The sequence below is a fragment of the Tachypleus tridentatus genome, chromosome 13 (genome assembly GCF_004210375.1).
Source record: "Tachypleus tridentatus isolate NWPU-2018 chromosome 13, ASM421037v1, whole genome shotgun sequence".
Classification (NCBI taxonomy): domain Eukaryota; kingdom Metazoa; phylum Arthropoda; class Merostomata; order Xiphosura; family Limulidae; genus Tachypleus; species Tachypleus tridentatus.
In genome coordinates this window covers 112,180,915-112,204,923 of record NC_134837.1, presented here as the reverse complement: position 1 = coordinate 112,204,923, position 24,009 = coordinate 112,180,915, and the positions used below count along the sequence as shown (strand labels likewise).

Here is a 24,009-nt window from a genome sequence, read left to right as displayed (position 1 = left end):
GTTTTATTTGTCAAGTAGGAAATAGGATTTTGGAAGATTCTGTTTTCTACCTCTGACTTAACACCATCTGACGAGTATACGGACATTATTAAATAAAGGTAACTGTTTATCTTATCTAGAACATATATAGAATAAAAGTTTTTTGTGTTGTTGACGAGCTACCTGTCACTGATGGTAAAATGATAAAGTTGTTCTAATCCGAGATTCAACTCTTCTCAGTTGGCAGAATGGAGGCAAACCCATTGTGTAATTTTGGTCGAAGAAAACGAGAATTAGCTGACCTCCCTCTAGCCACTAAGTCTGTAACTTCAAACTTACGAACAGCAAGAGCAGACAGTCCTCGGGAAGTTTTGCGCAAAATCTAGTACGACAAATGTTTAATATAAACTTGACCACTGGATATGTTATACAAAAGGTGTAGGAAGTTTGACCATCATACATCTGAGTAAAGATATACAGTGGTCAAGTTTATATTAAACATTTGTCTTACTGGAGAACGTATACAAGAATCGTTGCTAATTTGAACAGTAAAGAACACGATTTGATTAACTGATACCGTAATGTAGTGAATTTTAGTGTTATTATGGAATTTATATATTTACATAAACATACGCGACTTCTTTCTATAGACTCTATTACTAAAATAAAAGAATGAAAATCTGATCCATTTTTAAACAAAACAGGTGTAATAAATTAAGATTAGTAACTTTATAGGTACTTGTTTCTCATCGATTGAACGATAAGCTTGAAAGCTAAAAATGCATAATTTAAGGTTCAATCTCGTCTGTGGCCGTTACACTAAAACAACCAAGGATTGAGGTAGATCTACTTCTTTTAGTAAATAGTTAATTCGGTCCTTTCAAATCGGCGTGTGAACAAATATCCGGGGTTTGATCTCTCGCGGTAGATAACGTACAGATAGCATATTGTATAGCTTTGAAGTAAGAAGACAAACGCAGAAATCACGCCTCCGTTTTTTAAAAACTGTTTACACACGAAGTTGCTTGGGTACTAACAATGTTTTTGGTTACAGGAACAACAGGAATGTGTCACGTAGAAACATGTAAACTACAAATTACCTTCAACATTGAGGTGAACACTATAAATAAATTTTTTCACTCAATATATCTAATGTATAGCATGAGTTACCACTTTAACTTATACCATTTCTATAGCTCTGTCTTACTTTCATTCTTTCTCTCTTGTTTGTCCTTTGTCCAACTTTGTTGTTTGTTAAGATGTGACAGCTGGAATGAGAAGCTATCTATAAAAAACGATTTAAAACTGCAGCCGTATTTAATAAGACATATTAAAAACAGTTGTCTTTCTCATAGTTAAGTCGTTCTCTGTTCAGCGGATCCGTAGAAAGACTACGGGTTCTCCTAATACAAGACTGTGGAGATTTCGTCTAAGTTCATCGCATCCATGCATTCAAATTACCCATAATGATAGTACATCAGTCAGATATTACGTGTTACCGGGTGAATCATTGCGAAATAATAAATGATTCTTCCGTACAAAAAAATAAAATAAAATCTTCGATTTCTTGAGCGTGAAACCTTGTTAAACGATGTTTTTTCAATGCTGTAACTATTCAACTACAAGCTGGTTTCCTACATCATCCAAATCTACCGTCGAGTACTTGAAACTGTGAAGGTAGGAAGATTAAAAGAGAAAAAAATACTTATAGATAAATAAATAATCAATACAAATGTAACTAGATCAAAACGCAGATAGATAAATAATCAATACAAATATAACTTGATCAATATACAGATAGATAAATAATCAATACAAATAAATATAACTTGATCAATACACAGATAGGCAAATAATCAATACAAATAAATATAACTTGATCAATACACAGATAGGCAAATAATCAATACAAATATAACTAGGTCAAAACGCAGATAGATAAATAATCAATACAAATATAACTTGATCAATACACAGATAGATAAATAATCAATACAAATATAACTTGATCAATACACAGATAGATAAATAATCAATACAAATAAATATAACTTGATCAATACACAGATAGATAAATAATCAATACAAATATAACTAGATCAAAACGCAGATAGATAAATAATCAATACAAATATAACTTGATCAATATACAGATAGATAAATAATCAATACAAATAAATATAACTTGATCAATACACAGATAGATAAATAATCAATACAAATAAATATAACTTGATCAATACACAGATAGATAAATAATCAATCAAATAAAGTAGATCAATATACGGAAAAATAATCAACACAAATATAACTTGGTCAGTACACAGTTAATATAATTTTACTTATATACAGATAGCTTTCTCATCATACAGTTTGTACAATCGTTAGAAATAATGACCACACTCACATATACGTATAAAGTTAAAATGGTGAACACAGAGAAAGTTCTGATCAACATTGTTAAGAATTAAATGGTAATATCTGAACGTGGCCTCGTGTTCGTGCCAGTATGTGGTGAATTCCATATTCTCGTAGTTCTGAAATAACGTTGTCTCCATTTCGTGTTGAACTTTTATATAATAATTGGTTAGAAAATAAATAAAGAACATTTTCTGCGATGTTTAGTAAAGAGTTTCATTTTAATGTAGGTGTAACTCATTCGTCAAAAGTGAATTTACTTTGAAATAATTTTTTTATTTAATTTTTTACTAACATTTTTGTAGCACTAAAGGTAGTTTCCGTGGAACAGCTGACCAATACGACTGAATTTTTTATAGAATTGTACGGACTTTGCTAACAACAATTCACGTAATACTGTAAATTTTTGCTACAGTAACATAGAATGGGATGCTCGAGTGCATCTAATGTAAATATACTCCTAACATAAGCAGTATTTCAACACTATTTATGATATATGAACCTATTTTGAAGTATTTAAGAACCAAACTCCAGTGAAATATAAACCTTTAAAGTTGAATTTTATTATTAACGTAATATTTCTAATTAAAAGAGAACCTCTATTTATTGACGCTTCTCTATTCTAAATCAAGTAAGATAAGTTCCAATACTGAAAGAAAAAACGTAAATAAATTAATTATAGTTAATATGAAATTTTCGAATGATTTTTGTATAATTCTCAATACAAGTTTAAAAGCTGGAAGATATCGAACGAACAATGCAGCAACTTCTTCCCATGTATTGTTACGTGGGTGCCCATGACAACCGACGTTCGTTGTTTGACAAGTCGGCTATGGCAAGTTGAAGATACTGCTATCCGGTTAATATGGCTGCGTAGAGAGGAGACGCGGGTGATCGTCAAGGCACGAAAAGATTGAATCAAAATTAGGTTGATTTTTATTGAACAATTATATATATATAATTCGACGAGAGTTTAACAATGAAGCCTAGAAAAAGAAGCATTATTTAAATGTTGATTTAATGTTATGTTACGTTTACATTCATCTGTGTTACAACATAAAGAGGCTATGTTAGGTTTACATTCATCTGTGTTACAACATAAAGAGGCTATGTTAGGTTTACATTCATCTGTGTTACAACATAAAGAGGCTATGTTAGGTTTACATTCATCTGTGTTACAACATAAAGAGGCTATCTTAGGGTTACATTTATCTGTGTTACAACATAAAGAGGCTATGTTAGAAATACATTTATCTGTGTTACAAAATAAAAAGGCTATTTGAGGTTTACGTTCATCTGTTCTACAACATAAAGAGGCTATGTTAGGTTTACAGTCATCTGTGTTACAACATAAAGAAGCTATGTTAGGTTTACATGTGAGGTCTACATTCGTCTGTGTTACAACACAAAGAGACTATGTTAGGTTTACATTCATATGTGCTATAACATACAATATTTTGTATTTGCTGTTGACAGACTGTCCCTTTAGTCACGTAGTGATACACTAAATATTCTGTATTTTCGTATTATATTAACGTTATATGCAAAAGAAATGTTATGTATTAGACGACATAATATTATTCTCTTAACAATATCTACGTTATGCATCAATATTAAAGTTTCACCAAATTAGTTTTGCTATATTTAAGTAACCTCATCCAAAACGTTTGTAAAAAAAAGAAATCAAGAACATATTTGTATGGTAAGTCTTATGTTCCCACTTCAGGCCTGGTTGTTTTAAAACAAATAATTAGCCAGGAACAACAAAGATATTCCTTTAACTGGCTGGCTTTCATTTGTCCGACATGAATAAAACATCCATCTGGCATTTTTTACTTTATGTTTCCAGTAGTTGTTCATGAGTTATTATATTCGCTAAGAAGACAGGACTGTGTGAGACCGTGGTATACATATATCAAGAAGTTAGATGACCAGTGATATGAATTTAGACTATGTGACTCTTCTTCCTATATGTGTGATAAGGAACAAAAAATCAGTGGGAGGGGTGGTGGTCACGGGCGTTGCCACATGACAGGAATTCTTCTTTCTCGTAACTAATATCTCATATTTTTTATCTTTCTCTAAAGTGTGTCGTATAGTGTGGTTCCTAAAAATGAATCTCTTGAACAATTATTGAAATTTCACTTACAATTCATAGATATTGAGATCCGACCCAGGTGTAGTTCGCTACATTTAATTCTATATAAAAATATTTACCAACGAGAAATTTGTATATAATTTAGGTAAAGTATTTTTCTTGACGTACAAAAAATATTTGTACCAGGTTTTGGTAGACGTTGCTGTTTTACATTTATGATTTCATTGTTTTTTCAGTTCAATAATAAAAAACAACAACACAGTTGATAATACTTACATCTGTTTGTATACAGTTAACCTATGCTGACATTCATCCGATGTATACAATGGAAAACTACCCGAACTTTTTCCGAGTAGTGCCGAGCGAAACTGCGTTCAACCCAGCTAGAGTCGCCTTGTTGCAGCATTTCAACTGGACACGAGTTGGTACTCTTTACCAGAATTCTCCACGCTATGCTCTGGTAAGCCACGTCACGTGTTTATCCTCCTTGTTTTATACAGTTACAGTTTATGACGTCAAAATATACTGTTCTAACGTCTTTCCACTTACACCACTTTTCGTCATCCCGAAACTACGTTGTCGGCATAACTGCCAACATTAAATATCTGTTGTTTATGAAATATATATCACGAAAAGAAAGAAAATAGAAGAAAAATGTTGTATTTAACATACTTTATCAGCGAGAGGAGTTAAACTGTATGTAACATATGTTTTATATGAAGTGTATGGACACAGCCGTTTGTTCAAATAAAACAGTTTGTTGGAACGGTTGTTTACTCTAACATCATTCAACAATGTATTATTATATACATAATGCATGGCTTAATTAAACACCAAACAGTATTATGTCAAATACTACTACATTATATATCAAATACTGTTGTATTATATATCCAATACGATTATTTAAATGTAAAATATTGTTATATTATGTATTCAGTACTGTTATTTAACTATCAAATATTGTTACATTAGATGTCAAAAACTGTTATTTAAGTATCAAGTTCTGTTCTATCAAACACTATTACACTATACATCCAATACAGTTACTTAATTATCATATATTTTTATATTAAATACTGTTATATTATATATCCAATACTGTTATTTAAATATCAAATAATAATTCATCAAATACTGTTACATTATATATCCATTACTGATATTTAAATATCAAATATTGTTATGACAACTACTGTTACATTATATATTCAATACTGTTATTTAAATATAAACACTGTTACATTATATATAGTAATGTTATTTAAATATCAAATACTGTTTTACTAAATACTTTTAGATAATAATAGATCAACACTGTTATTGAATTATAAAATATTGTTACATTATATATTCAATACTGTTACTTAAATATAAATACTGTTGTATCAAATACTATTATATTATGTATCCATTACTGTTATTTTAAAATCAATTATTGTGAGATCATTTCCTGTTGTATTATATATCCAGTTCTGTTATTTAAATATCAAATATTGTTACATGAAATACTATTACATTATATATAAAATATTGTTGTATAAAACACTATTACATTATATATCCAATACTATTATTTAAATATCAAATATTCTTATTTTATATATCCAATACTGTTATTTAAATATGAAGTAATGTGTTATTATATATCCAGTAATGTTATTTAAATATAAAATATTGTTATATTAAAAACTGTTACATTATATATCCAATACTGTTACATAAATATGAAATATTGTTGTATCAAACACTGTTACATGACATGTTCAATACTGATTTAAATATTAAATATTGTCATGTCAAATACTGTTGCATTATATTTCAAGATTGTTATTCAAATATCAAATATTGTAAATATCAATTACTGTTACATTATATATCCACTACTGTTCTTTAAATGTCAAATTTTGTTATATCAAATACTGTTATACTATATATCCAAAATTGTGACTTAAGTATTAAATACTGTTATGTCAAATACTTTTATATTATATATGGAATACTGTTATTTAAATATAACTTAAATATTAAATATTATTATATCAAATACTGTTACATCATATTATGATATACTCCACCTGGTCCAGGTAAATACATATTATGAGATACTCTATATAGTCTAGTTAGTTACATATCATTATATACTCTATCTAGTTCAGGTAACTACATATTATGATATATTGTACATATAATCTAGGTAACTACATATTATGATATACTCCACCTAGTCCAGATAATTACATGTCATGATATACTCTATATATAGTCTAGATAACTATATATTATGATATGCTGTACATAGTGCAGGTAACTGCATATCATGGTATACTGTACATAGTCGAAGTAGCTACATTTCATTATATACTCCGTATGTAGTTCAGGTAACAACATATTATGATATACAGTATATAGTCTAGGTAACTACATATTACGATATACTGTACGTAGTCCAGGTAATTACATATCATGATATACTCTATATATATTCAAGGTAACTACGTGTTATGATGTACTGTATATAGTCCAGTTAACTACATATCATGATACACTGTACATAGTCCAGGTAACTACATATCATGATATTCTCTACCAAGTCCAAGTGACTAGATATTATGATACTGCACCTAGTCCAGGTAACTACATGTTATGATAGATTGTATATAGTCCAGGTAACTATATATTATGATATACTGTACATAGTCCAGGTAAATATATATTACGATGTATTCTATATATAGTCTAAGTAACTACACATTATGATATACTGTACATAGTCCAGGTAACTAAATATCACAATGTACTTCACCTCGTTTAGATAACAACATATGACATACTCCACCTAGTCCAAATAACTACATATCATAATATACTCTATGTATAGTCTAGGTAACTACACATTTTGATAAACTGTACATAGTCCACGAAATTACATATAATATATTCCATCTAGTCGTGGTAACTACATATGACATACTCCACCTAGTCCAGGTAACTACATATCATAATATACTCTATATATAGTCTAGGTAGCTACATATTTTGATGAACTGTACATAGTCCAGATAACTACATATTATGATACACTCCACCTGGCCAAGGTAAGTACATATCATGTGTTTATTAGTGTAATTTCTCTCCGTGTAATAAGTTTATAAGTTGTCAAAAACACCTGAGCGAATTATGTTCATATACGGATTGATGGATGAACAACTAGACAGATGTTCTTGAAATACTTAGCAACAAATAGTTTATTCTTTCAAATCAACATATATATTTATTACTGTATTTCTCTTTCATTCCACCCAGCCTCACAGTAAACTGCTGACAGATCTCGAGACAGCCAAAATCGAGATAGCTTCACAGCACGGGTTCGTAGATGAATCAAAGTCGGCCGTACACAAGTTAAAAGTTAGTGTCATCATGTGAAAAGCATCGTTAAGTATACAGAAATTAAATCCAATTGGTGATCCATTTAAAAAAAACTGATTAAATAACATTATGTAGTTAACATTTCGTTTTATAGATCAAGTGTTTGTTGTTATAATTCTTCTTGCTATCGAAATAATATTTTATGATTTGTATTATTTTCCTCTTAAAATTATGTGTAAAATTATAAAACTAGTAAAAGAAAATTTCATTTTCTCCTATGTTTTGGGGACAAAGGACGAACGTGACTTTCCATTTCTCTTTTTCCCCTGTATTCATCAATTGTGTGTTGTTATCTGTTATCTGTCTTGTTTTATTGATAATATTGTAACAACACTTGTTCAATTTGTTTATTAACTCTCAACATTTGATTAACTAACTAATTGTCATTTTAGAACTCTAACGTTGTTAGTGTTTCTTTGAAGATCATGAAGTTAATATTAGTTAAAACTTCCGTCGGCTCACTGGTAAGTCCAGAGGCTCACTGATAAGTCGGGATGCTCATTGGTAAGTCCGGAGGTTCACTAGTAAGTCAGGAGGTTTATTTGTACGTGCAGAGGCTCACTGGTAAGTCCAGAGACTCATTGGTAAGTCTGGAGGCTTAATGGTAGGTCCAGAGGCTAATTTGTAAGTCCGGAAGCTAATTGATAAGTCCACAGGTCAAATGTTAAGTTCGGAGGCTCATAACGCTAGCAACCAAGTTTCGATACCAGTGGTGGGTAAAGCATTGTGTAGGTTTGAGTTTAACAACAAACAAATAAAATATTCCGTTCAGTTTTGTTATTTTATATTCAATGTCATCCTTAACATTATAAAATAATAGGTGTCGCTATAGTGGAAGACAAGAACCCCCACTTGTATCATATATAGATAGTGTAGACAGGTAGACACTTAAATGAACCCCTATAATGCATTGGAACTAAATGTTTAGTTTAAAAAATTGATTCACTGTAAACAAACTAAAACTTAAGATAAGTTAGATAACTGAAGGTAAATAGTCGAAACGATAGGAGTTAAGGTTTAAAACAAATAGCGGCAGACTAAGAAAACTAGTTATTAAATCACTTAGTTTCATATTTCATGCTCTGATGTCCACCAATGAGACAGCGGTAAGTTTACGGATGTTGAACACTAAAATCAGAGATTCGATTATTCACAGTTTATAGAGTTTACATGTTCCACTGTATGCAATTTTATGCTATAGTAAACGTCTTTTCTTGTAATTTCTATCTTTTCTAGGCTTTCAGTTCAGGTACATAGGCCTGAAGTGTAAAATATTAAAACGTTTACGTTAACATTTATCAAAACAAACATGTTGTTTACGATGGTTATTGGTTTCAAATACAAAATCAAAACAGGGGGGCGTAGTTTAGCACTTGGACTGTATTTCTACAAGAGAGATAGTTAAGCACTCGTACTGTATTTCTAGAAATGAAGATAGTTTAGCATTTGGACAGTATTTCTCCAACACAGATAGTTTAGCACTTGGACTGTATTTCCACAACACAGATAGTTTAGCGCTTAGACTGTATTTCTACAAAGGAAAATAGTTTAGCAATTAGACTGTATTTCTACAAAGGAAAATAGTTTAGCAATTAGACTGTATTTCTACGACAGAAATAGTTAAGCACTTGCACTGTATTTCTACAAAGGAAGATAGTTTAGCACTTGGGCTGTATTTCTACAACAGAGATACTTCAGCACTGGAACTGCATTTCTACGCCAGAAATAGTTTAGCACTAGGACTGTATTTCTACAACAGAGATAGTTTACCACTTGGATTGTATTTCTACAACAGAGATAGTTAAGCACTCAGACTGTATTTCTACAACAGAGATACTTTAGCATTGGAACTGTATTTCTACAACAGATAGTTTAGTACTTGGACTGTATTTCTAAGACAGAAATAGTTTAGCACTTGGATTGTATTTCTACAAAGGAAGATAGTTTACCACTTGGACTGTATTTCTACAACAGAGATAGTTAAGTACTCGGATTGTATTTCTACAAATGAATATAGTTTAGCATTTGGATAGTATTTCTCCAACACAGATAGTTTAGCACTTGGACTGTATTTCTACAACACAGATAGTTTAGCACTTGAACTGTATTTCTACAGTTTTATCAGTTCTATAAATTCAGTGTTACCGTTTATGAGACCTGTTGTCGTTTACCTCGCTATCCGAACTAGTGGTCATTGGTCGAGGTCCGGTGATTAGCGTGCCCAGTTGCAGTTAGAGGCTACAAATTTCGAGTCGTGATTCTGTTCCACACTTTCAGTTGTGAACATGTTATAAGAGAAAGTTAATAGTGTGTAACGTTCGGCAAAACTCGCGGCTACTGACCTTTCTTTAGTGAGTTGGACAAAATTAGTGACTGTGTTCTTCCTTAGGGGTCAGCAATAGTTTAATGGAGTACAACGCTTAAATTTAGTATTCGATTTCCCCCAGTGGATAGAGTGCAAATATCATATTGTGTGGCTTCCTGCTAAAACAAAAAACCAGACTGTATTGTCAGGTATGTATATAATCTATTTTCAATTGTATCTTCGAGTTTTCATGGATTTATTTATCGACAAGACTTTCCACTTGCGACGATCTAGTCATCAAGTTTACTTGTTTCTTTTAGTGGTCCATTAAAGCAAGAACTAGTCTCAAGGTCTCTAATTTTAAACTGATAAACTAAGGGGAAGGTATTTAATCAATGGTCCCTACCGCCAACTCTTGGGCTACCTTTTAAACTATAGTAGTGGAATTTAACATTAAACCTTATAGTAAACCAGCTACTCCAAACTTCGGAATGCGTTTGTTGTGCTAACGTTTCTTGAGTCATGAACATCGAATTCACAGTCCGGACAAACTAACCAACGGGCTAGGCCCCAGCATGGCCCAGAAGGTTAAGGCTTTCGGCTCGTAATCTGTCGGTCGCGGGTTCGAATCCCCGTCGCACCAAACATGCTCGCCCTTTCAGCCGTGGTAGCGTTATAATGTGACGGTCAATACCACTATTCGTTGGTAAAAAAGTAGCTCAAGAGTTGGTGGTGGGTAGTGATGACTAGCTGCCTTCCCTCTTGTCTTACACTGCTATATTAAAGATGGCTTTTCGCGAAATTCAAAGAAACAAACCAATGGGTTTCCCCAGGCTACATCAGCTTTGGATCAGTAAATCACAAAAAACAAATTTTTAATCAAAAATGGCGAAATTAAATTGATTCCACACGCTACAGTGTCCAGCGTGAATTATATAATAGGTTACGCCACAGTGTCCAGCGTGAATTATATAAGTTACATCACAGTGTCCAGCGTGAATTATATAATAATTTACAAGAAAGAAAGTACAAAACTACACTGGTAAATTTCCCGAAAAAATGATTCAATTTGCGAAAAAGTAAAAACGTCGTTCAGAGCAAATTTTGAATGATGTTTAATTCAGCTGTCGTATGAATACATTTCGAGTTATACAAACCTTTATATAAGAGTCACTTAGTACACAGAAGTTAGAGGACGTGATACGGTCGTCAAAATAGATATTTAATTAACTCAAATATTTATTGTTGTCAGTAACATTTTTCTAATTACCTTTTCATAATTTGAACTCTTTACTATGAACTCTGGTCTCTTACTATGGGAAAGGTTTACACGAAACGAAAAAACAACAAAAACGCTAAAAGCAGCAGAGGGCGTTAATAATTAAATATATTATAATAAAATACTTTCTGTTTTAAATACGCTGCTGGCCAAAATTTTAAGACCAATAAACAAAAAGAAAAAATATGCATTTTGCGTTGTTAGACTCAACCACATATTTGAGTAGAGCTTCTAAAGATGAAAATAAGAAAAGGGAAAATAAAAATAAAAACATTTTAGCATTTAATAGGGAAAATGTGAACACTATGAAATTAGTCTAAATACTAGCTGGTCAGACGATACCAAAACGAAGTCCTATACAGGGTAGGAAATGCCCAACAAGAGGTCTCAGTAGTGAGTTGCACGGCCGTCATTGCGAATAACTGCAAACATTCGCTTTGGCATGGTCGATATAAGCGTTTGTAGAAGTCTGGCTGGAATTTTATTCCAAGTGGTGAAGATGGCTTCACGAAGATCAAGCAGTGAGATGTCAGCGGGAGATGTTGACAACGCTAATGCTTGAACACAAATGAATGAATTTCGTTACGTGTTTACTGATTAACGCTTCGTTTGAGTATGGTCGTAAACTTTAGACCAGCTAGTATTTAGGCTAATTTCATAGTGTTCATATTTTCCCTATTAAATGCTAGAAAAGTTTTTTATTTTTATTTCCCTTTTTTTATTTTCATCTTTCGAAGCTCTACTCAAATAAGTAGTTGAGTCTAACAACGCAAACTGCATATTTTTCCTTTATGTTTATTGGCCTTAAGATTTTGGCCAGCAGTGTATGTATTAATATTTCATATTTGACAGAATATGAAATAGGTTGAGAACTTAACTTTGGCCTTCTTGTATTCTTTCATATCTGTTTTCAGAATAATTAATTGATAAGCGGCAAGTTCATGGACTTTAAACGTTGAAATTCAGGGTTCAATTCTCAGCGGTGAACTGAGCGTATATAGCCCATTGCTTAGGTTAGCACTATAAATAACAACAAATCAATGTGGTAGAAACGTTAACAACCAATCAATGTGTTTCTGTTTTACTAGCAAAATCACGTATGCACTTAGAGTAATAACATGGGATTAAAAACGGTAGCGACACCTTCAGTTAATGCAAAACAGAAATTGACATAATAGAAAATAGACATTTTGTGATCCATTTTGTAACTATATTAAATTTCGTATGGCACGCGATGCACTTGAAAGTAGAACGTTCCAGGCATAGCATGTGTGGTGTACGCAGCTGTAACCCATACGTTTTAACGTTCTTTGATTTAATGCTCTTCTAAAGATATCGTATTCGAAAAATGTATACATCCGCCAAAAAAAAAACACCCAATAAAAATATAACTCCATTTAACTCTCAGACTTCTTCTGAATATATCATCTGAATGAAAATTAAATACACAGTTTGAAAACTGTTTGAAACTTTAATTTTGGAATATTCTTCAAGAAAAACGTTTGTGAAATATTGATAGAAACGTATATGATAATGTTTTATAGTCTATCACAACAGTATTTAATTATAGTCTCTCTCTAGAAATATCACACATAAGCTGGAAACTACAATACTTTCAAAACCCGGGAATTGTAGTGTTGTGTGTGGAAATTTTATAAATAACCTAAATAAATAAATAATATTTAGAATAACGTTTGATTTTAGTTCTTGTATAATTGCTCCTCGGGAAGAAGGGCAGTAGAAAGTTTACGGTCTTACAAAGCTAGAATCCAGGGTTCAATTCTCCGCAGTTGAAGCATCGGCTAACCTAATGTGACTTTGTTTTAAAAGAAACAATCTGAAAAGATAATATCTTAAGAAACTTTTATAATAGACTTCGGTCGACATATCTAATAAACTATGCACAGTGTAGTTTGTAATGAAAATTAAATTGTCTTTCCATATTCTGGATATTTTGTAGCAGAAAGTTGACTAAATTATTTTGTATTATTCTGAGTAAAAACAAAAACGAAGAGAAGGTATGTTCGTACAATCTAGAATAATATGTCGCTAAAATCTGACTCTATACTTCTAATACTGACTCTACACTTCTAATACTGACTCTATACTTCTAATACTGACTCTATACTTCTAATACTGACTCTATACTTCTAATACTTCTATCTAATAAATGGTTTGGATTTTTACAGGAGAAAGATGTAAGAATCATCTTGGGGAACTTTGACCAAACCTGGGCTGAGCAGATATTCTGTGAGGTTTGTCAGATAACTGTGTATAATTAAGACCTATCCTAAAATATTCTGTGAGGTTTGTCAGATAACTGTGTATAATTAAGACCTATCCTAAAATATTCTGTGAGGTTTGTCAGATAACTCTGTGTAGTTGAGACCTATCCTGAGATATTCTGTGACGTTTTCAGTTAATAGTGTATAGTTAAAACTTATCCTACGATATTCTGTGAGGTGTGTCACTTAACTGTGTATAGTTAAGACCTATCCTAGGATGTTAAATCTACTTCACAGCACATAATACCTGTCAAAACTGACAAAGTGACTCTTTTTGTAAGAGAGACTTGCAAAACCTTGGTATTAGGAGGAGTAATGAAACTAAACAGGTGGCGCTAATGGTACTATAACTGTCTATAAGAAGAGGAAGAGAATCACATGTAAAACCTTAGCGTACAAACACTGCTGTTTGAGATGTGGTTCTGAGAGACGACAGATCCATTCTTCAAAAACCTTTTCCTATGAACACCCATCTTTATCTACTGATATGACTGTTTGTTTATATCTAGGAATGACTGTTTATTTACGCCTAACAACATTGACTATTTGTGTATATCTAACAAAGTTGACTGTTTATACCTGACAACACTGTTTGTTTATACCTAACAACATTGACTGTTCTTTATACTAAACAAGAGTACTTGTTAATAACTAACAACATTGACTGTTTGTTTATACCTAACAACACTGACTGTTTGTTTGTACCTAACAACACTGACTGTTTGTTTATACCTAACAAAACTGACTGTTTATTTTATCTAACAAGACTGACTGTTTGTTTATACCTAACAAGATTGACTGTTTATACCTAACAACACTGACTGTTTATACCTAACAACACTGATTGTTTATTTGTATATACCTAACAACGCTAGATGTTCGTTTATACCTAACAACACTGACTGTTTGTTTCTATCCTGCAAGACTGACAGTTTGTGTGTACCTAACAAGACTGACTTTTTATTTATACCTAACAAGACTGACTTTTTATTTATACCTAACAAGACTGACTTTTTATTTATACCTAACAAGACTGATATCTGTTTATACCTAATACCACTGACTGTTTGTTTATACTAAACAAAACTGACTATTTCTTAATAGTTAACAAAACTGGCTGTTTGTTTGTACCTAATAACACTAACTGTTTGTTTATACTAAACAAAACTGACTATTTCTTAATAGTTAACAAAACTGGCTGTTTGTTTGTACCTAATAACACTAACTGTTTGTTTATACTAAACAAAACTGACTATTTCTTAATAGCTAACAAAACTGGCTGTTTGTTTGTACCTAATAACACTAACTGTTTGTTTACACTAAACAAGACTGACTGTTTATTAACAGCTAAGAACACTAACTGTTTGTTTATACTAAACAAGACTGACTATTTGTTAATAGCTAACAAAACTGGCTGTTTGTTTGTATCTAACAACACTAACTGTTTGTTTATACTAAACAAGACTGACTATTTGTTAATAGCTAACAAAACTGGCTGTTTGTTTGTATCTAACAAGTCCGAGTTCCAGTAACATATTATAAAATATTTCAAAAGGCTCCTGGACCTCTCATTATGGTTTCACCACTTGTTTCTCCTTCCCCATGAAAGTGGCACCTCTCTTTACATAGTTCCCTATATAACAGGAATTGAATTCAAAGAATATGAAAAGTATTAGTTGTAAAGGTAACTAAATATTCCTACAGCTAGGTCTAACACATTAGAGCAACTTTTTCTTATTTTAAACTTTGTTATAGCAAAAGAAATGTGATGGTTGAAATTTTCTTAATCTGTTAGCGTTAGATAACATTTTCAAAGTATTTTTCTAATCCAAGAACCGCTTCTGGCAAAACTGGACTGACAGAAGAAATTCAATATAATATTTTATTTATGCACTCGCTAATGTATGAACATTTTAGGCTTACCGTGTGGGACTCTACGGTAGAAAGTACCAGTGGATCATAGTAGGCGTTTATGATGATAACTGGTGGATGAATGCTGGTAAACACACAACGTGTGACCAGAATCAGTTAGTTGAAGCACTGGAAGGTTATATTGCTACTGATGTTCTGCCGCTAAGCACTGACAATCGGATCACTGTCTCTGGTCTGGTAAGTCTACCCGCATATCTGTCAGTATTATCTTCCTATGTATTAGCGACATAATTATTTTCTCAGTCCTGATATGTATTAGTTTTACACAGTATAATATCTTGCAATGTGTCACCATTAAAGACATTTCCTTAGATACCCTAGAGGGCTTTATGGCCAACAGTCCACATTCTGGTTATTAATTAATAATTGCTATCTGTATTTTATCAAAGAAAGTCTCAATTAGCGTATTGCTGTCTCAGATTTGGAAAGTTCATTTCGTGGCGACAGTTTTCTGTTAATTATAACAGGTTAATTAACCCTAATGCAGTTGGAAGTTCCATTATAATGTTTATTTCCTATCAATAAGTATGAACTTCATGAATACCTTTGGTAAGCCCTCAAAGACGATTGTGAATACTTTCATTTAGGCGTGAATTCCAGGATCATTGTGTTTAGCATTTCTTACAGAGGGATCCCTGGTTGTAAATAATTAGTCACTACAAATAGACACACGATTAAAATGCAAAAGTTGAGAAATATTCCCAGTAGAGAGCTGAAAAATTATGCGTATCATTTAAGCAAGTTCAGGCGATGAACTGTTTGGTTCAAGTCCAGTAATGGGTTTGCATCATTTTGCCAATGATGACCGACTACAATAGGATTATTGTTTCACACTTTGTAAGTATTCTTACTAGAGGGCCTCGTGACTACCGCTATTGCTTAAAAAAAAAGGGTAATTTTTGTTTGTCCTCAAATTAGGTTAGTATTCCTCCAAAAGAAGTGTGTGGTTGAAATTATTTTGAGAAGGTTATTTTCACATTTGGAAAATATTCTCACTAGATGTCATATGATATATCACTTACATGAAAGATAAGATAAATGTCAGTGTCAGCTATGGTAATTATTCCTAGAAGGGGAGGGGATTCATGGTTATGAATATTCTGTCTCACAGTATAAAACGTGATGGTCATTCTTGAGGAATGTAAGAACACCAGTGTCCTTTCAGCAAGTATTAACGACTTCAAGTTTTATCTCTAGTAATGTAAGCATCAGCGAATAAAGTGATCGGATGAAGAAAACACATGTCCTGAAAAATGTAAACTTTTCCTTTAAGATTATTGTTGCTCAACTTTACTGTTCCTAAAATAGTGATTAATTCTTAACTAAGACACCTGCCGAATACGAGGCCGAGTATAACAAAGCCAGAAAGGGACAGTACAGTCGATTTCACGGCTACGCCTATGACGGCATTTGGGCGATAGCACTGGCCATTCAGAAGGTCCGACAGAATCTCGAGTCCAAAGAAAGTTCCAGAAGTTTTGAAATGTTCGAATATAAAGATCCTATGTGGGTTCAATTGTTTCGAGAAGCCTTTAACAGGACAGCGTTTATCGGAGTTACGGTAAGTACAACAGACAAACAGACAGACAAATTTCACTTGTTTCTTGGATTTTGCGCAAAATTACCTGACCATTAGTTAAGTTAATTTTGAAGTGTTAGACTAAATGGAAGGGAAGCTAGTCAACGCTCACCACAGCCACTTCTTAGATTACCTGATAACGCTTAAAAGTGGGATTTGATCGTAACCGATTCCAAAGTACGGAGCGTGAAATATTTATTTATTTTATTTTATAGTCATGAAACGTGAATCATAGAACTGCAACCTACACAGTCGGTTACACTAACTACTGGATAGTTACATAAATTATCTGTAGACTATGGGTACATAGATAGATATATTAATAGATAAACGAATATTAAAAGATAAATGGAAAATTAAAACTTAACTGCTAAAATACAAAATTCATTATTTCATAATTATTTCTCTTACAAAATAAAAAAGTATTTTCTTTCACTATCCTAAATAGGTTAAAGTGACCTGTGCATTGGCAATGAGTGGTGTTGACCAGTTGCAGTTCTTCTAGTCTATAACTTCAAAATTAGGGGCGGATAACGAAGGTAGCTCTATAGTAATTGTGTCATAAATGTTTAAAAACCTGACAAACCAACAGTTTTATTATGTGTCTCAGCTATAATGTATTATGATGTATTTTATACAATAATTATTTTTCGGTACAGGGTGATGCAAACGTCAGTAACCACCGTGATTTGACCTGATCACTCTTAATATTTCAGTATAACATTCCAACCAAATACGTATTCAAACAAAAAAGTAAAAGACAGTTGATGGCTTTAAAAATCACATTGAGGGCAGGATTTACAAATACAATGATTGTGTACGAATTTTGCGTCACCCTGTACACAAACAAACAAGTAGCATAAAGACGCGTAAGGAGAAATGTATATTTTCTTAGAACAAACACACACAAACGTATTATCAGCTGTTTTAACAAACTGTTAAAATTTAGGGATCGTTCACAAATATCGATGCTGTCGTGATCTTCCAAAACGTGGCAAGAACTTGTTTACGATTTTTACAGAATATTGACAGAAAGATGTCACTGTAATTAGTAACTTGAACAACACATAGCTTGTTCAATGTATGGGAGTTAAACATTTCGTTCCTGTTTTAAATCTTTTGTTTCTATTGAATAACGTTTCCATTTTCTGTTTATCCTTTTAGAGAGAAATGAGTTGTAAAAAAAGTACGTCCAGTGAAAATAGCGAGAATTGTGAACGACCCCCTTTTGAATTTCAACAATAATTTGGTAGTTGAAGAAAATTCCTTTGATGTATACAGTTTGGTAAAGGACGTCCCAACGTAATTCCCATAAAACTTTTCATTTCAGGGACCCATTAGTTTCATTAGGAATGAACGGCGTGGACTTGTTCTACTAAAACAGTTTCAAAGTAAGTCGTTAGCCTATTTACTCGTGTAGGAAATGTTTACATTCTTTCAACAACAGGTCTGAAGTTGAATATCTGTCCTTATTTGTAGGAAACACACTGAAATATATATATATATTGTAATATATTTCTGCTTATTAATTTAGACGTTAGAAAATAAAAAGTTTAGTGTCTGCCAATTTTGGAGTCCCGTGTATCTGTGCGCAGCTTGAAATAAGCTTCAAAAATTGTAAAAAAATATATCACCTTTATTATAGTGATGTACGGGCTAATGTTTCTTTAAACGTCCATGATTAAATTATACTGAACATGGTTTAAAAACAAGTGGGTTCGGTTCTTCCTTTATCCATATCTTGCAGTATATTCTGTTTACTATAATAGGTCCCACCCTGGTACAGCGGTAATCCTACGGATTTACTATGCTACAATCAGGGGTCCGATTCCCCTCCGTGGAGTCAACAGATAGCCCGATGTGGGTTTCGTATAAGAAAACACACACATGCTACAATTTTTTTTTTTTTCTCTATCAGAACAAATTACACAATTTCACTGAGTGTAAAGATTCCGGACAAATAAACAACAACAAAAGTTTCTAATTACGAGAACTTCAATAAATCATTTTGTTTTTCTACCGAGAAGAGTAATCAACTGATCCCGTTTCATTTGTACAACTAAAGTTTTCATCAAGACATATAAGAAATTTTCAATTAATTTTGAAAATGTTCTTAGGAAGGAGTCTGAAACTTAGAACGATTCCATTGTTGGTCAGGCTAGTAGTTAATGTATCAGAAGGTTCGAGGCTCGAGACGTGATATTACTCAACGTGCTCCGCAATTGTAACTGTAAGCGCATGATAACAATAACAGTCAATTCTCTCATCCGACTTAAAAATTTGAAAGTAATTCAAAATTGGGATTAGCTATACTTGAATCTCATGAGTCACTGATCTGGTCGTTTAACCAACGTGCGCATAAAACGAAGTTCAGATTGAAAATTCAAAATCTGTTTCGTGTGGACAAAGGTTTATATAACATATACCGGGCTTTGATATTTATTCTGACTGTTTTGGGTTAGTCAGTTTCTTTCAAAACTACCTTGGTGTAGGAGAAATTAACTTTAAAAAAATTAATAATTAACTTAATTTAAAATGTTTCAGTTAGAATCAACACTATCTTAATATGAACTGTTTTAGTAACAAACCACACTATCTTAAATGCAACTGTTTTAGTAATAGTCCAACTATCTTAATATGAACTGTTTTGGTAACAGCCTACACTATCTTAATATGAACTGTTTTGGTAACAGTCCACACTATCTTAATATGAACTGTTTTAGTAACAACCCACACTACCTTAATATAAATTGTATCAGTAACAACCCACACTACCTTAATATAAATTGTATCAGTAACAGTCCAGACTATCTTAATTTAAAATGTTTTATTAACAATCCAAACTATCTTAATTTGAAATGTTTTAGTGTTAGTTCTCACTATATTAATTTGAAATGTTTTAGTAACACTTTACACTAAATTAATTTGAATGTTTTAGTGTAAGTCCACACTATCTTAATTTGAAATGTTTGTCTCAGTGCACACTATATTAATTTGAACTGTTCTAGTGACAACCCACACTATATTAAATTAAACTGTTTTAGTAACAAGCCACATTATATTAATTTAAACTATTTTAATAAAAACCCTCACTATATTAATTTGAGCTGTTATAGTAACAATCCACATAACAGTGTTTAATAACAGTCCACATTATTTTAATTTCAACATTATTGTACCAACGATAATTTTACACCTAATAATTTAATTTGTAATTTGAATGTTTATAAAACAATACAAAAGTGTGAAAATAAACTTCAAAGCTCATTAACTGACATGCTTAATTCGTTTAATTTGGTTTAACGTCAGGTACTTTCTATGACATGATCATCAAAAATTAGTTGCTATACACCTTCCTTTCATTATAAAATGTACTTAACTGACAAGTCAACACATACACATCGATGACGCTTTCTGGGAAAAAATATTTTGTTCTACTTTCAGGTGGTACAGCGATCTGCGTAAGGACTTTCAACGCTAAAATCTGTAGTTCGATTCCCCGAAGTGTTAGCAGCACGTAGTCCATTGGTCTTTACTCTCAACCGAATAAACAAGCCCTTAGATGAAACTAAAATGTTGTTTTTACTTCTAATACCTGGGAGGGCTTGGCTATGAAGTTAACACCTAATAGTGAATGAGAGAATCTATGGTTCGCGAGTCTTTGGCGAATAACTTTGAAGTCGTAGTTGCTCTGTAAGAGGTTAGGTCAGACCACAGTGTTTGGGCAGAAAGAAGTTGCCCAGATGTTGGTGGTTTGTGGATATATGCAAACTTGTGAAACAAACAAACACAAAGCCCAAAAGAACTCGGATGTTTTTCATTTTCACTCATTAATCGTATTCTGCAGGAACTTGATGTAGAAACAGTTCTTGTTCGAGAAATGTCATGATATAAATGACGTGTACAGCATTCCAACCGAGTTGACGAGAGCTGGTAATGAAAGAAGGCGCTATATCAACCACACTATATAGATATCTTGGTTGTACATTCTACTTTAATTTCATTCATATGTTTTTCATAATCGTAATACAAACTATTTGATCGAATTTGAGTGAAAATAGAATGATACATATTTGTTTTGAGCAGTTTTTTTTAGATTTCGCTGAACTACAACTTTAAAAACATTATTTAATTTCCTGTTGTTTAATCAAAGCTGTTCCAAACTAGGATCCTAAATCACTACTTCCTCAGGTTTACCGAGTTTAATAAATACTGAATTAATGTTATTCTTACAATCATGATGAGAGTGTTTAACTGTTTGACAACAAGTTCATAATAGTACTTTTTGAAACTAATTTCTTAGATTTTTTTCTTACAGATTTCTTGGTGAAAGAAGAATAAATATTTACACAAAACAATACATTAGGAATCAAAGCGTGTTTTATTTTTGTTTTACACGTTCTGTGTTTATTTCATAGCTTGCCAATAAGGCTTAGTTGTATTGGTTCACGAGTTGGTCATTCAATAGGTTTCAGTTGTGTAAAATGTTGTTTAAAATACTGGTCAGTCAAAATATTCCGGTTTTTTAAATATTATTTGTAGAACCGTGTTATAATGCTTAAACGTGGTTTCCTATAGCTTACAATCTATTACAAAGTTTTGAGTACATGTTTTTACTTCTTGTTTTTTTCATGTATACAAGGAGGAAGTGAGGTGAAAATTGGTGAGTTTGATTCTATTGAAGACAAACTGGACCTAAGTAAGGGAACATCAATCACATGGAGAGGTAAGATCTGTCTGTCTATCTATATAAGCTGCAGTCATCCCTCGTTGGATGTAGTTTTCAGTCACATCAGTCCAGTACTTCCTATTCTTTTTATACCGTGTCCATCTGATTTCTGCTTCCGCTAATATACCATCCTTCCATCTTATCTTTTTCCTATCCTAGTCTTTCCATTCCACTGTTCTTTATGTCCACTTATTATCGGAACACCTTGCTATATGCCCAATCCATTTTTATTTAATTCTTAGAATGAACCTTACAACATCTATTATATTTGTCATATGTCTTACTCTGTCATTTTTCCATCCGTCTTGTAATATTATATGAAGTATTTTTTCCATATTTCTTTGTGTGGTTTTATCTTTTTCCTTATTCCTTTTCTTAGCGCCCAGGTTTGACCACCATATGTTAAGCTTGGTAGCATACATTGATCCATGATCTGTTTCTTCAAACTAATGGAGATATCTTGATCCTGTATAATTTATTTGTACTTTCCAAAACATCGCCATGTTGCCTTTGTTCTTACCATAATTTCTTTCCGTGTTACGGTTCTCATTTTGGAGGTTTGTTCCAAGGTTTGTAACACTTTCTCTATTTCTTCATTCTTAATTTTAATGGTATCTGTGTCATGATAGTTGTTTATATATTTGGTTTTTAATGGTGTCTGTATCATGATAGTTGTTTATATATTTGGTTTTTAATGGTATCTGTGTCATGATAGTTGTTTATATATTTGGTTTTTAATGGTATCTGTATCATGATAGTTGTTTATATATTTGGTTTTTAATGGTATCTGTGTCATGATAATTGTTTATATATTTGGTTTTTAATGGTATCTGTGTCATGAGAGTTGTTTATATATTTGGTTTTTCCCTCTTGTATTTTTAATTCTTTCTTATTACTGCCATTCAAACAGTTTAACATGGCTTCCATCTTTTTTGTTAAATTTCTAAAGAGAGCTACGTCTTCTACAAACCTCAGATCTGTTAATGTCTCATCATCTATTTTTATATCTTCATTCTCTAACTAAGTTTGTCTGAATACTTCTTGCAAAGTTTCAGAGGTATTGGATCACCCTGTCTCACTCCTCTCTCTATCTTTGTCACTGATAGTATTTCTTTAACAGGATATGTTTTTGTTGTTTTCTCTGAATATGTCTCTTAAGATTTCGATTTACGTTACACTGAACCCTCTTGTAGTTAAGTGTTTAATATTGCACTGTGTTCTACAAAGTCAAATGGTTCGTTATAATATATAAATCCCACATATAAATGAAGTTGTTTTCATTTGATTTTCTTGTATTTGGTTTAGTTACATGTAAACGATCTGTTGTTGAGAAATCTGTCCTAAAGCTTGCTTGTTCTCTTTATTGGCGTTCGTCCAAAATAGTTCATAAAAGTGAAATAAGAGGCTCATGGGACACTAATTATTTATATCTTGTGTGTCTCCCTTCTTATATAGAAAAATGCTCTTGGCCTATTTAGTATCTTTTTTAACACTAATGTTTTGTTAAATAATTTATAAAACTTAATGTTTTAGTTCCAACTGCTTTCAAAACATCACTGGTGATCATGTCGTTTACTGGAACCGTCTTACACTTCATCTACGTTAATGCATCCTCCATTCTGATATAACCATTTTAGGCACTTCTGTTTGATCTGCTTTGTTGTTCTCAAAATTCATTTCTTTTCCTGTTTAAACTTTTATGGTAGCTGTTTCTCAGACTGACCTGATGCAAAACTACTAAATCATACTTATAAATTAGCAAACGATTATTGTCATAAAACTAAATTCGCGCAATATGACAGAAATACAAAAGTTATTTCAATTTTAGAACATTTCAAAGAAACAATGATACCGTGGGTTTAAACATCTACTGATTTCACTACTCGTTAAGCTGTTCTCATGACTACGGTTTCACCTGTGTTTTAAAGATAATTAATGAGACAGTATATACCAAACGCTTTTTGAATGCTATCACC

At 32.1% G+C, this 24,009-nt stretch overlaps 1 protein-coding gene across 2 annotated transcripts in view; it reads left to right on the top strand.

The window, feature by feature from the left end:
• LOC143238610 (gamma-aminobutyric acid type B receptor subunit 2-like) overlaps positions 1 to 24,009 on the top strand; it is a 149,922-nt gene that overhangs the window by 102,894 nt on the left and 23,019 nt on the right. For both annotated transcript variants that reach the window (XR_013020667.1, XM_076478981.1), the window contains exons 3-9: positions 4,788 to 4,955; positions 7,802 to 7,903; positions 13,698 to 13,763; positions 15,711 to 15,902; positions 17,053 to 17,286; positions 18,635 to 18,695; positions 21,947 to 22,030. Coding sequence is in view for 1 of the 2 variants with exons in the window: in XM_076478981.1 (XP_076335096.1) it covers positions 4,788 to 4,955; positions 7,802 to 7,903; positions 13,698 to 13,763; positions 15,711 to 15,902; positions 17,053 to 17,286; positions 18,635 to 18,695; positions 21,947 to 22,030 (907 nt within the window). In the remaining variant the exon portion in view is untranslated. The remainder of the gene's footprint in view (positions 1 to 4,787; positions 4,956 to 7,801; positions 7,904 to 13,697; positions 13,764 to 15,710; positions 15,903 to 17,052; positions 17,287 to 18,634; positions 18,696 to 21,946; positions 22,031 to 24,009) is intronic.